Below are 13920 nucleotides of genomic sequence, written 5' to 3'. Positions count from 1 at the left end.
AAGTATATCCACTGTTTTGGTGTTGTTTGATGGAGCCGCGGCTGATCTGCATCACGTGGGTCGCGCGATAAGCGTATCGATCGCCCTGCCACGTCCGTCCCTCTCCGTCTCTCCTCTCCCTCATCTCCTTGTTTCATGACCTTCTGGTCGTACACCCACGCCCCCGAGCGTATTAACTGATGCACAGGCACGCTGCATTTTAGGTCGGATTCTTCATTTCTCGTTGTCTTTTCATCCGAATGTCGTCTCGAGCCCTGCGGTGACGTAACAGTGTGCCAAGGATCAGACGGTACCCGTCGTCAGACACTAACATAGTCAAATATACAACGCGGATGGATGCAATCTATATATTCCCTACGGTTTATATCTAATACCTAACTCGCTCCCATCATCCCCTACTGTCACTCAATCCACTCCGCACGAGCCATGGCCAAGTCCGGTGGTCAGCTGGACCCAGCAATCGATAAGCGTGACTTCGATGCCCATCGACCATTGCTCGATGGACGAAGGCATGGAGCCCCTATACAGGCCTCTGCTGAGTCTTCGCGACCAACATCAATACATTCTGCTAGCATTCGCTACAGTGATGCGGATGATGGTCTGCTCAGTGACGTGGTCGAGGAGATTGTGGAGAGAGACAGACGGAAGATGGCGAGAGAAGTGGTGCGCATATGTAGTTTTATATGGGGCGTGATCACCTGGTGAGACTCATATTGGTTGTCCGTTGGAATTTCTGCGTTGACCGTGTATTGACCGTGCACCTTGTTTGTTAGTCTCGCCGCCGGTGGAGTTACTGCTTTCTCCCTATACGGACCTCTCTTCCTAACCCGTCTCCACTACACTCAGTTCCGAGTGAACGCAGTCTCCATTGCTGCAGAGATATCCATGTATCTCCCAGTTCCTGTATTCGGATATCTGTGCGACCGATACTCTCCCTCGCCGCTGGCTCTCTTCTCCGGCCTGATCTTCGGCCTTGGTTATCTCCTAGCTGCCTTCACGTATAAGAGCGGACCGCCGCTGGATGCAGGTGGAGATGGGTGGCCATTTTGGGTGATGATCGTGGCTTTCATCTTCATTGGAGCGGGAACATGTTCCATGTATCTGGCGGCGGTGACGACCTGCGCGAAGAACTTTGGCAGAGGGAAGCATAAGGGAATCATGCTTGCTGCGCCGATTGCCGGATTTGGCCTGAGTGGTATGTGGCAGAGCCAAATGGGGACATACATTTTGTATGAGCCTCGCGAGGACGGCAGCAGGGGCGATGTTGATGTCTTCCGATACTTTGTCTTCCTCGCGGTGTTGACTTTCCTCGTCGGCATTATCGGGACTCTTGGATTGATGATAGTAGACGAGGACGAGGAGAAATATATTGATGAGACGGTGGAGGAGCTCGAAAGAAGTGGTGTCCTAGACGACAGTGCTTTCTTCCAGCCCCGGAGTGAGGTTAGGGCTGCGTATGGCACATTCTCGCAAGATGATAACGAGGATACATCAGCCGAGGAGCGAACGCTAGCTCAATCCGAGGAAGAGCGTGAAGCTGCTCGCCGCGAAAAGGAAAGGGAAGATGAGGAGCGCCGTAAAAAGAACTGGCTGTTAAACTACGAAACGAAAGTGTTCCTCAGGGATCGGACGATGTGGTTATTGGCCCTGGGCTTCTTCCTTGTGACGGGACCTGGAGAAGCCTATCTCAACAATGTGAGCTCTCTCTCATATCGGTAATCATCGTTGCATCTGTTGACACTCCTTCAGCTTGGTACGATCGTACAGACCCTGGCGCCCAATCCAACTATGCCAAACTCTTCATCATCCTCAGCTGGTCTGCCATCTACGCATGTTACAACCATCGCGTTAACTTCGACCATCGCTCGCCTGCTCACTGGGTCGCTCTCTGATTTTTTTGCCCCGCCAGCCCTTCACCTATTCCCATTAAACGCTGGGAACAGTCACCCTGAATTAATACCACAGACATCAAGAACTCGACCTACTTTATCACGCATGATGTTCCTCCTTCCATCTGCGGGGCTACTTGCGCTGGGGTACCTTTTACTCGCATCTCCGCTGACCATTCAAAACCCCGAACTCACTCATATCACAACCGCCTTAGTAGGTCTCGGCTACGGAAGCGGATTTTCTCTGTGCCCCATCATTATATCTGTGGTCTGGGGAGTGGAAAACTTCGGGACGAACTGGGGAATTGTAGCTATGGTACCCGCTGCCGGAGCCGCTATGTGGGGGATTATCTACTCTCGTGGGTACCAAGACGCGACTGATAATGGCAGCGGTTCCACCGATGGACAATGCCATGGGTGGAAGTGCTTTGGTTATTGGGCTGCTGGGTGCACGCTGAGTGTGTGTGTTGCGATTGTGGTGTGGCTAATTGCCTGGAGGTCCTGGAGGCGAAGGGGAGTGGTTGTATAATCTTCCTGCTTTTCATCAGGGGCTCTTCTGCACACTTTGGTTCATTTGTTGATGATGTTGCATAATGTGTCATTGGGTATACGACTATGTACCAACTCATGCACAATAAGGGAGAGCAGTACAGCAATAGTACACGCTCACCAACAAAGAGAGAGAGAAAGAATATGCCACCCACTAAGAATGCCGATGCACCAACATGATCTCTAATTCAAATATCCGTAGAACTCGGGTTCGTTCCCATGAAAACTTTATACAATCGTTTGCTAGCCGCGGGTCCAATACGGGCATCTGCCAAAGTCCCATTTTTGTTGGTTGATTTCTACAAGGGTCAGTTGGCGTTCCCATGTACGGATGCATAAAGCGCTTTTCGGTGTTGGTTATCATACCTTGACGTTTTCCAGTAAGCCGGGTCCCTGTCTGCGCATGCCAACGACGAGATCCACAACACTAGGATACTTTTCAGCAATTCCATATGCCATAGACGCAGTGACTCGGTTGACCTCCTGGAGCATCTTGACATATGTATCCGTCTTGTTCTCGCCTGACTTGACTTGACCTCCATCCATACAGAAAGCCGAGTCGTTGCCTTCCATGCGTTCGCGGCGGTAGGGTATAGTGGACACATGCTCCGTAAAGTTCTTGATCCACTCCGCTGATTCCGGGGCGACATTGGTATGATGGATCAGACAGGCGTGCGTTACCTGAAGATCGAGGAGCGCGTCTTCAATCATATCATCATCGACTGGGGGGCTCGTCTCTGGTTTGTTGGTGGGTTTCCTTCTGCGAGATGGGACCTGAGCCGCCGGCTGGGGGTCCCCAGACTCTTCCATTCCCCGACGGACTTCAGCGACATAGGCTCTATTCCGGGAGTTCTTGTTCTTACGCATCCACGGAGCAAGACCCTGAATAAGGTAGATCGGTTTGCAGTTATGGTAAACGGATTTGAGTTTTGAAACGTGTGTGGTCAGATCTGCCGCGGATGGATCTGTCGCGATAACCATATCAACAAACTCCTGCGCTTCCAGCAACACGAGGACATGTTCCTCATCGCGGATATGTAGCGGGCATGGCTCCCAGTAACCCAAAGAGTCATTGAACCGTGCCTTAACTTTACGCCGCCACTTGACAACGTTGGGAATGGCACTTTCAAAGAAAGAGTGCTCGACATTGAGGCTGTCTATGAAGGCGACCGCTTGGGTTCCCACACTCGTTCCGTTGAAGCTCATCGCTAGATCCACAATCATCTCTGGTATGGAATCTTTCTTATCGACCTTCCGCCTATTTGCCTCGGACAAATCTGAGAGAAGCTGTTTCTCGCGGGCTTTTTCCTGGGCCTTTTCCTCCTTCTCCCTCTGCTTCCGCTCCTTCTCAAGCCGTCGATCTTGCTCCCGGCGAGCTTTGGTTGCTTCTCGCTCCCTTGCCTTCGCCTCTTTGTCGGTACCACTGGCAGCCTTGTTGGTCTTGCGAGATGCGCGCTTATCCTGCTTATTCGAGTTCGCGCCATCCAAAATAACTATGTCATCATCGTCACTGCCGTCGTCGCAAGTAGGGGCCGTTTTACCGGACGGACCTCCGAAACCAGTCGACCTCGATCGATTTTCCAAGCTTGCTAGTACGTTTGCCGTGCGACTGGAAAGTTGGGACAGATTCCTCCCGCGCCGAGGGCTATCGCCCGGCAATCCTTGGAGTAACGCGTCTAGATCGGGAGGAACGAGCTCGTCACTAAACCCTTCTATATCGTCGGACGCACGTCGCAAGCTAGATCCTCCTCCGTAGGACGCACACCTGTGTCTACTTTCCTTGGCGCCAAAACCGTCCTCGTCGTCGTCAATGGTGATTGTGTCAGTCTGCCGGGAATCCGCAGTATTTCGAGATGTTTGTTCCGGGGCCGAAGAAGTAAAAACGATTGGATCAGATTCCTCCGCATACCCAACAGCAGGTAGGGCACGATTGGACCGGGAACTATTGTGGATTGGTGGGCCTTCGGAGGATAAGATCACCTCTTCATCGGAGAAGAGAAATAAGGAATTTCGTGACGACTTGGGTTTGCGCTTTGACACAGGACCAGCATTGGAGTTGGCGTCGCCGTAATCGCTCAGCCGGCGTCTCTTCGGTGGATTATCTAACTCATCATCGTAGGTGAAGAGGGAGATGTCGATGTCGTCAGAGAGGAGGTTCGGTCTTGCGGGCGTACTAGAAGCGCGTCGCGAGGAGGTAGGAAGTGGTAACTGATACGAAGGAGGAGGAGGTGTGGAGGAGAGGAGATCAATGATATCTGGCATTTTCCATGATAGGAGACTGGGGGGTGAATCTTCTTGTGGTCGTGCTTGATGTCTAGAGGGAAGAGGGAGGCACGTGTTTCGCGACGCCCCAAGGAACGCGCGTGGTCATGTGACCTCATACAAACTATCCGGACGGAACCTTTTAAGTACCTCCTCTGTAACAATACATGCGCTCGAACAAGTCAGGGTATCCGCTTAGATTCTTCACGGCAGTCCCAAGATGAAAGCGACAAAGCCCGCCAGCATGAGCCCCACCAAGGCCAGAAGTGCAAACACTTTCTGGAACCCATTGAACGGACGTCTCGGACTAGCGAGCATATCCGATATCTCGCTCTCAAGGTGGTCACCCATGGCGACAAGGGAAAACTCCTCCTGGACACGTTTCCTGGCGGTAGCCGACATGCGATCAAGTTCTTCCTGGTCCATCTCGTAAAGCACCTTCTCCATCACGGCCGTCCAATCCGCATCGACCTTCGCATCGCGCAGCCAGCCCGTTTCTCCCTCCACGATTGTTTCCAAGGGACCACCTGTGTTGGACGCGAGGACTGGGACACCCGCACGCATCGCCTCGACAGGCACAATACCAAAGTGCTCATTTATCGGGGTGTAGAGAAGCAGTTTTGCCTGCGAGAGGAGAGTGTCGCGGAAGGCGGTTGGCACCGAAAGGAGAAACAGTACGTCTATCGAGTCCGGTATGGAGAGAGCAGAAATCACGGTCTTTGAAGTAGCGGTTTGTAGACCGAGATGCGTAGCGAGCTCGTCCAGCTCCCGATGGTACTGCACGTTCTCCTGAACCCGGTTGTCGTAACCGCCTTTACATTTGCAGGTTAGTATGCTAAGGATGTTGTGAAGAAGATAAGGGACCAGGAAAACTCACCTGCAATTACCAACCGAGTGCCCCTCCTTTTTAGATCTCCCAGCCCATGGTAGGCACGAATCGCCAACGCCATGTCCTTTTTCCTCTCAAACCGATTGATACTCAGGAGAATCTTCTTCCCACCCCATAATTGACCCTCCTTGTCAATATCAGCATCCCTGACGCTCCCCGCGGCAGGAGGTCCCGCAGCCTCCGTATCAACACAAGGGTAGACAACCCGCACATCGCCCAGCTGTTTCGAGCCAAAGACTTGGCTGACGACACCGCGCGTAAACCGTGAATTTGCGACGACCTTGTCCGCCGCACTCAACGCCCATCCCTCAAACCAGTCGAATGGATACCGATATAGGACTTTCGCGAGCCGTAGAAGTGAGCCCCCTTCGTCGCGACGGGCGAGCAATTGGTCCGGGAAATGGCAGTAGAACAAGACGCGCTGGCGCTGGCGGTGCCATTGCGGGCCTAGCGACTTCAAGAAGGGTACGCAAGCGGGGACCTGGTCCACGATGAAAATGTCATCTTCTAACCCTTCCTCCTGGACCTTTGTCCTAGTATTGTTGGCGTTCGATCCCTCTAGGGCGGTTGAAGAGCCCAGCTCCTTCAACACAGACACCGTCAAATGCAACTGTCGTAGGATGGCCATCAGCACATGAAAGCGACCGCAGAAATGCGCCGGAACAATTGTGTTTCCGCGCACACGAACATCTAGCGTCCCATCACGCGCTTCCTCGAAACAATGCGTCTTATCTCGGTGTGAGGTGTAGATTGTGACTCGGTGACCACGGTTCTGGAGCGCGAGGGCCACGTCAATGATAAGACGCTCGGCACCACCGATGCCCAGATCGGGGTGGATGATGATCACGTTGGAGCGTTTGAGGCCCGCCATCACGGCCGCAGTCTCATGCAAAAAGGAGAGAGGTATGGATCAATGGCGAGGGAGCGGCGCATTTCCTCGATCAGCTTCAAGTTGCGCGGAGGACATTTGGGGGAGTTTTGGCGGAGACGCGGCCGATAGCTACGTCATGTGATGACGCATACCCCATGGATCTATATCCACCAGACTACAATATCATTGCAATTCTACAGGGGATACGTTTCAGGACGGGAGTAATGTCGAGCGTATAGTATATATCCAGTTCTACCAGTATACATTGCGATCCGTTTGGGTCAACATACAGACATCAGGAGAAACTAAACCAACCCAGCGAGTGGACAAGGGCATCGGGTCATGAAAGATAGAATTCATCAAATAAGGGAACAAGAATGAGAGGGTAATAAAAGGTGGGAATGGGAAATGTGCAGCGATTATCCCAGATGGAAGAGAATCAAAATACACACAAGAAACAAAAGGTATCCACGAATCGAAACGAAAAGGAAATCGACATCGAATTCATAATACAGGGGAATACTGAACATCGTGTCATATGGGGGAATAAAACTAGGGAAATCCGGGAAATCAAAAATATAAAGGAGTCGAAACGCATCAAAGTCAACGGCAAAAGTCCAGTCAACCCACTCAAAAGCAGTTGAGAGTACTCTTCTTCTTTTTCTTGTTGAGCGCGTTCATCCGCTCTTCGAGCTGGGCACGAGCCGCTTCGGCTTCGCGGCGCGCGCTCCTCTCCTCTTCGACGGCCTGGAGGGAGAGACGCTGCGAATTGCGCTCTTTCCGCAGAGTGCCCAGTTCGTCCTCCAGCTGCCAGGCCTTCTTCTTCCAGGCTTCGCAGTCCGCCTTGACCTTATTCGTCTGCGCCTCGAGATCTCCGAGTGCCTCCTCCAAGGTGGCGGTTAGCTGCTTCTCAGCGTGAAGGTGCTTCTCAATGGTGCGAATGCGTGCCTCTTGATCCTCCACCAGCTGGGAGCTAATGATCTCCTTGCTAGTATGCCGGGAGCTCGGCGGAGAAGCACTGCCTGGGGTGCCATTGGTGGCGGACGCGATGCTCGGGAGAGGAGGAAGGGGAATTGCGGGGGGAGGTGAGGGAAGAGAAGTCGCGGAGGAGCTCTTCCGCAGATTGGAGGTAAGAGAGCTACTGCGGTCGTGCGTGGAATCACCGTTGGGTGTGTTCTTGAGTTGAAGCTGGGACCTAGTCAGGGCCGGCGCATCTTCATCTTCCAGGGCTGGACAGCTTACCTCAAGTTGTTCAATACGCACACGGTACGTTTCAATGTCCTTCTCATAGGTTGCGATCTTAGCCTTCGCGTCTTCCAGGGCCTGATCCCGCTCTTGCTGGATGACAGAGAGACGGTTGTGGTGCTGGTCAAAGCTGTTGGTAATCTGCTCTTCAAGCTCCTCAACGAGACGAACGCTCTTTTGCTTCTCGGCCGTGACTTCGGCAAGGAGAGCCTCCTTCTTCTTCACCTGTTCCTCCTTCTGGTGGAGAGTATCTTCGAGGGTAGCGACCAGCAAAGCCAACTCATTCACCTTGGCCTCCTTGGTCGAGTTAGACTGGGTGAGCTCCTCCAGCTTACTCGCTTCGCCTCCCTTGAGGTCCAGCTGCTTGCGAAGATCCTCATTCGTGTCCATCAACTCCGCATACTTCTCCGAGAAATGCTGCTTTTGCGTCAGGATGTCTTGAATCTGGTCGGCCAAGTTGTCGGCAGTAACGTCCGAATTGAGGAGTCCCGAAACCATCTTCAGTAGCTTTGCAAGCTCATCGCGAGATTCGGCGATCTCAGCCCTCAGAGACTTCATGGCTTCGTCATGCTCGGTGTTCTTCTCTGAGATTCGCAAATCATATTCGGCTTGGGCGGCAGCCTTGGAGCGTTCTTCCAATTCGACAAATTCTGCCTTGTGAGACTCCCGCAAGGACTCCAAGTCCTTCCTGTAGGACTCGGCGAGAGACTTGTGGGATTCAATCTCACGCTCCATTTCGGCGATACGGGCCTGGTGCACCTCAACCTCACCGCCGTTGTTGTCCTTTGCGGCAAGCAGCTCCGCGAGCTGTTGCTGGGCCTCGCTATGTGATCTTTCAAGAGTGGCAATGGTCTCCTGGTGGCCGGCGGACGCGGCCTTGTGTTCGTCGATCTCGCGTTTCAGGCTGTCAACAACATCCTGCTGCTGAGCCCTTTCGTTCTCGAGTTCCTTGGCAGCAGCCTCTTTGTCTGCAGTGGAAGATTCATCCACGGCAGCACGCTCTGAGCGCATGGCGTCCACAGCAGCCAACGCACTGTTGAGCTCTGCTAGCGTGGAACTGAGCTGCTTCTCGGACGACTGGAGAGATTCCACAGCGTTCTGGTGCTTGCCCTTCCACTCCGTCAGTTCGCCCTCCAGGACGCCAATCTTCCTGTCTTGCTCCTCCGCGCCAGCATCGTGCGCTCTGGCGGCTTCTTCCTGGGTCTTGAGGAGGGCCTTCAGCTCGTCAATCTCGGCGAGCAGTTGCTTTTGCCGGGTTTCATGCGCCTCCTTCATCTCATTGATAATGTTCTCTTGCTGGACGACTTGGTCACGCAACTGAGAGACAAGTCCCATATCCACGGACGAAGCGCCACCCTGCAAACTGGATCGCTCGCGAGTCAGACCGGATATGATGGTGGATTTCATCTCCATCTCCTTCTTGACACTTTGGTTCTCCGCTTCCAACGCCTGGATGCGTTCCACGCGATTGTGCAGTTCGTGCATGGCGGAGTCAAGATGGACCTCGAAGTTCTGCATAGTGTCAGGCTTGCTGTCGAACTCTTCCACGGCAATGTTGCGCAGAGCGGCGAGAGACCGGTGCGCGCGGTCCACGGTTCCCATCAGACTCTGACTGGTCTTCCGCCGAATGACGGGGGACTTGAAGCCGGGAGTGGCTGGCGGAGATGTCGATTTGGACCGCTGCAATTCGGCCTTGAGCGACTCGATCAGGTTCAGGGTATCTTCGTGCTCGGCCTGCAGCTCGGCGTATCTCTGGGACATAATGCTGACGCCCTCCTGATGCTCGGAGAGCAGCTGGCGCATATGTTCCATCTCATCAGGTGACGCACCAGCACTGGTGCCCCCTTCCTCCCGAAGATCATCGTGGACGCCGGCAGAGTCTGGTTTGGCATTAGACGATTCGTGCGAAGCAGCAGGCTCCCCGGCCAAGGACAATTCCGATGAGAGTGATTGCGAGAATGAGTGTTGTACTCCATTCTTCGCGCCGGGGGCCTTGGAATCCTCTAAAAAAGACACCGGGCGGGAGGTCGTGGGGGGAGAGACGGGCTCTGGGATCTCCGAGGCGGCGTGGCGGGCTTCGTCGGCGGCATCCTGTTTCATAGCTGCCAATGCTTTCATGGCCTCTTCGTACTTGGCCTCGAGCATCTCATACTCGCCGAGAGTCGATTCATGCTGCATCCGCAGATCCAGAAGCTCCTGGGTGACCGTATCAAGCTTGTCAGCGACATGTTTTGATTGGGGCGATGCCTCATCCTGGGCGTCTTCAGCCTTCTGAGATTCCAGCCGATGGGTCGCATGCTCGAGCACCGCCAGATCTTCGCCCGTTTCGACCGCGGAATCGGTCTCCGCAGGGACTTCCTCGTCGGTCTCTGGAATGGGTTCCACCAGTCCCTCGTCAGACTCAGGGATGGCGGTCTCCACCGCTTCCATCAGCACATCAAGAGATGTGGCACGGGCGCGAGGAGTGTAAGCTCCCTTGACGGGGGGCGGGTAGGAAGTGACCTCCTCCAGGGAGTCCTCCTTGGTTCCATTCTGTTGGACGTGGTCAAGCTCATAGAGGAGGTTATCCAGCTTTCCGAGGCTGCGCTGGCGCTCGATGACATGCTCGAGGCGCTCCACCTCTCGCTGCATGAGTTCCATATCCTGATCCGCTTCCGCCAAACGCTCCTCCAAAGTGCCGATATAATCTTCACAGTTGGCTTCGCTCTCGCGAGCGCGGCTAAGCTCTTTGCGTAGCTCTGCCACGATGGCGGCGTGCTTCTCCTCACCCGAGGAGTGTCCGTCCAGCTTGGACTCCAGCTCATGCAGATAGGTCTCTGTGCTGGATTCACGATCCAGAAGCTTCTGGATGCGTGACTGGAGCTGGGCATTGACGGTCTCCACATAGGCGCATTTCGTCTCCCGCTCCAGCAGAGTACTCTCGCTCTGGGACAGAGAGGACCGGGTGTTGGACAGGGAGGACTCCAGGCTCTGGATGGTCTTTTCGTACTCCAAGACGACCTGCTCGACCGATTCGGCGAAGGAGTGGGAGCGCTTCAACCGTTCCACGGAGCTCTTGCCCACGGCCGAGGCAACATCGTCCGGGTCCGCATCGGCGGGCTGCTCGGAGTCCTTGGCTAATTCGGAGATCAGCTTGGCGTGTCGCTGGCTGAGGGCGTTGTAGCTCTCTTGCACGTCCAGCAGCTGGTTTTGGAGGTCGATCTCCCGCTCGTTCTGGCGCTCGGCTCGCTCCTGGGGCGCGGTGTGGCGACGATCCTGGTCTTCCACGTTGCGGAGCTGTTGGCGCAAGAAAGCCACCTCGGCCTTGAGGCGTTCGATCACCGCGTGCTTGTCACTCTCGTCGGCGACTTGCTGGATGCGAGGCTTACTCTGGATGGCTCGGGCTCTCTGGGCATACTGGACGGTGTTCAGAGTTTCGCTCAGGTGGAACTCGGCGGGGGTGACACAGGCGATCATGTAGGTGTACGCATTCCCGCCCAGGGAATCCTGGAGCAGGCGGGTCAACTTGGAATCACGGTAGGATACGTGGGATCCGGCTTGGCGCGACGATAGCTGCGAGATCACTTTGCCCAAGGCGGCGAGACCGGCGTTGATAGAGATACCCTCTCGGGCACGCTCACCAGACGCGCCGGTATTCTTGAGCCTCTCGCTTCCGGCCAGATCAACGAAATGGAGCTTGCTGTCCACGGAGATGGAGGCATCGCCGCCGGACATGATCTCGACAGGCATGGACATGCGCTTTTCCTTGGGAGAAGTGACGCCATTGGAGGAGGCCTTGCGCTGGACCAGGTTCAAACTGAAGACGGCATGGGAACGGGAGGATTTGGCGTTGATGGCGGTGGAGTCCGTCTGGCGGATGGAGGAGCCGAAGTTCAAGGCGCCGAGCAGGTCGTCGATGGAGTTGATGTTCACCTGGTGGAGACCGGTGAGGATGATGCGACCTTTCGTGTCCTCGCGAATAGTGACGGCCGGCCGGTCACCCGGGGGGGTGGAATCCGGGAGGAGTAGATCCCTCAATTGTTCATTATAGATCTGGCGACATCAGTCTCGAGGTGATTTGGTTTTGGGGGGGAAGGGGTGGATAGTACCTCCACGTAGGTTGCCTTCATCTGCCAACTCTTATCCATGGATTGTTTGCCAAAACTCGAGGTTGAGCTCATGGAGTAGCGGGCGGGGGTTCGCAGACCGGTGGAGCTGTTGCGATTATGTTTGGAGGGGCCCTCCAGCTTCTCAAACAGCAGTTGGGCGGCGCGGGGGATGATTCCTGGAGCAGACGGTCAGCGATTGGGGGGACATTGGCGCGCGAGGGAAGCGGTTGGCACATACCCATCGCATTGGAATTGTTCTGTTCGTTGGGGCCGGACGTTCCCATGGTGTAGGATTTGCCGGCACCGGACTGTCCGTAGGCGAGAATGGAGACATTGTAGCCCTGAACAAAGGAATTGACACTGTCGCTGAGGTATTCCCAGATGCCGTCCTGGTTAACGGTTTCGGGGAAGACCCGATCGAAGACGAACAGTTTGCGACCTTGGGGGACATCGACGGCGAGACTGGTGGGAGTGGTAACGTGGACCATGGACCGTTGGAAGCGTTGCGGGACCAGTTCGTAACCGGGGTCGGAGGGCTTCAGGGGAGGGCGAACGCGGACGGCTAGCGGAGTTGTGGGTGTCAACGGCGGTGCGATCAACGGAGGGGGAAGTCGCAAGGGGAACACATACCAACTTTGACGGCGGTCTTGCCGTCCTCATCGGACGCACGACTGCCTCCTCCCTGTTTGGAGCTCATGCTCAACCGACTATTACTCCGGGGGGTGCGCATGATGGCGCTGAAAGGTCGCTGGGGAGGGCCCGTTGGCGACGCTGGCGGCGAGGCCGTCATGACCCCTTAAGATTTTGGAAAGACCTGGCGGACGTCTCTGTGTATGGAGTCGGATGGCAGCAGTCGGGCGAGGGAGAAGGGTGCAACGAAAGATGGCTGAGATTATAGTTGAAGGACAGGGAGAGCGTCAGGGGAAGACATGGGCGAGGATTGTTGACGGGAGATTTCTTTGGGTGATGGGAGAAGACCGTCCACAATGGCGACGGAGGAGGACGTGGAGAGGAGGACGTGGAGAGGAGGATGGAGGAGGAGGAGGAGGAGACGACGAAGAAGAAAAGAGTGTCAATAACACTGCGTACGGACCAGCAAAAAGGAGGAAGGCGCGGTGATTGGTGGGCCCGATCGTTCGTGAGGAACCAGGGGAAGGAAAGAGCGACTCAGGACCGTCAGGCCGTCAGGACAATGGTCGTTCCTTCTCTTCTAGACCAGATCGGCTCCATCCAGCGATTAAGGTTCCTTCCCCATCGCGGTTTCATTCATCCGGCGCGGATTGGGTCTGATTTGGCTGCATACGGTGTTTACGCAGCATACACAGGTCCGCAGTAGAGTAGACTGTTCCTGTAGCATGACCCATGGTTCTTCCCGGGTGTCCAGGAACCGTCGGTTCAGGAAAAGGGGCAACAATTGCCCTCCTCCGTATCGAGGCCGTTGAACATGGTTAGGCATTTGGTTAGTTTCCGATCGTTGGCTCCAACTCAATCCACCGCCCTTTCCATCCATCCTTCGGTAGGCTGTATCCCATACGCAGTCACCACGCCGTATTCACACAACGTGGACTCTTCCGACCCATCAGCCCCTCTCTCCGCCAAACACTCCCTCATCCTCGTCTCATCGCCTCCTCCCTACACCACCTGAATGGCCCGGAAAACTCGGACGGCCGCCATCCCCTGAATCCCACTGTCCCGCCCGCCATGACCAACACCAGCCGATCCTCTCCCCGTCCCGGCATTGGCCGCTTGGCCAGTTGGGAAATGATTGTCTGCGGAGACCCATCCTACCCGCCTTCGCCCAAAGTCATGCCCGCTTAGCGAGTGCGCGACGAACGGACCAGCCCAGACGTCCGTCGGAGGACGCAGGTACGGGAACGGTCCTCCTGTTGGAATCACACAGCCAGAACCTGATGTGAGTGCCATATCCGCCCGGGGGTCTCCGGCACCGACAACTCCGTCCGCTGCTCCCAGTTCCCCCGTAGCCAACTGGCCAACTCGTCTTGCAAATACGTCCAATCAGAATGTCGTGTAAGCCCGATCAACCTGTGTCTGGTTTGCCTGTCCCCGTTCATCTGCCCAAAGCAAGGGGATCAAAAACCGTTACACATCCCTTTCCCGTCTCGGAGG

General features: G+C 55.2%; 4 protein-coding genes across 4 annotated transcripts; 1 reads left to right on the top strand and 3 right to left on the bottom strand.

Annotated features, from left to right (window-relative positions):
- Window positions 1-124: 124 nt before the first annotated feature.
- Window positions 125-2608, top strand: BDV59DRAFT_115653 (MFS transporter). The gene is made up of 3 exons (XM_073686685.1): window positions 125-701; window positions 774-1695; window positions 1750-2608. The coding sequence occupies exons 1-3, from the start codon at window positions 427-429 to the stop codon at window positions 2416-2418; spliced, it is 1866 nt and encodes a 621-aa protein (XP_073544351.1). The 5' UTR covers window positions 125-426; the 3' UTR covers window positions 2419-2608.
- On the bottom strand, window positions 2466-4752 carry BDV59DRAFT_115649 (uncharacterized protein). Its single transcript, XM_073686684.1, has 2 exons — window positions 2805-4752; window positions 2466-2737 (listed from the first exon to the last, which is right to left on the bottom strand). Exons 1-2 carry the CDS (start codon window positions 4698-4700, stop codon window positions 2627-2629), a joined length of 2007 nt encoding a protein of 668 aa, XP_073544350.1. The 5' UTR covers window positions 4701-4752; the 3' UTR covers window positions 2466-2626.
- A 1-nt stretch (window position 4753) lies between these two features.
- Window positions 4754-6541, bottom strand: BDV59DRAFT_115648 (GDP-Man:Man(1)GlcNAc(2)-PP-dolichol alpha-1,3-mannosyltransferase). The gene is made up of 2 exons (XM_073686683.1): window positions 5578-6541; window positions 4754-5512 (listed from the first exon to the last, which is right to left on the bottom strand). Exons 1-2 carry the CDS (start codon window positions 6458-6460, stop codon window positions 4905-4907), a joined length of 1491 nt encoding a protein of 496 aa, XP_073544349.1. The 5' UTR covers window positions 6461-6541; the 3' UTR covers window positions 4754-4904.
- A 407-nt stretch (window positions 6542-6948) lies between these two features.
- Window positions 6949-12703, bottom strand: BDV59DRAFT_115629 (kinesin family protein). The gene is made up of 5 exons (XM_073686682.1): window positions 12424-12703; window positions 12032-12355; window positions 11794-11969; window positions 7703-11737; window positions 6949-7648 (listed from the first exon to the last, which is right to left on the bottom strand). Exons 1-5 carry the CDS (start codon window positions 12581-12583, stop codon window positions 7091-7093), a joined length of 5253 nt encoding a protein of 1750 aa, XP_073544348.1. The 5' UTR covers window positions 12584-12703; the 3' UTR covers window positions 6949-7090.
- Between the last annotated feature and the right edge of the window lie 1217 nt (window positions 12704-13920).

This window comes from Aspergillus ambiguus (genome assembly GCF_047715705.1).
Source record: "Aspergillus ambiguus strain CBS 117.58 unplaced genomic scaffold BDV59scaffold_40, whole genome shotgun sequence".
NCBI lineage: Eukaryota > Fungi > Ascomycota > Eurotiomycetes > Eurotiales > Aspergillaceae > Aspergillus > Aspergillus ambiguus.
This window is presented reverse-complemented; position numbering and strand designations above follow the sequence as displayed.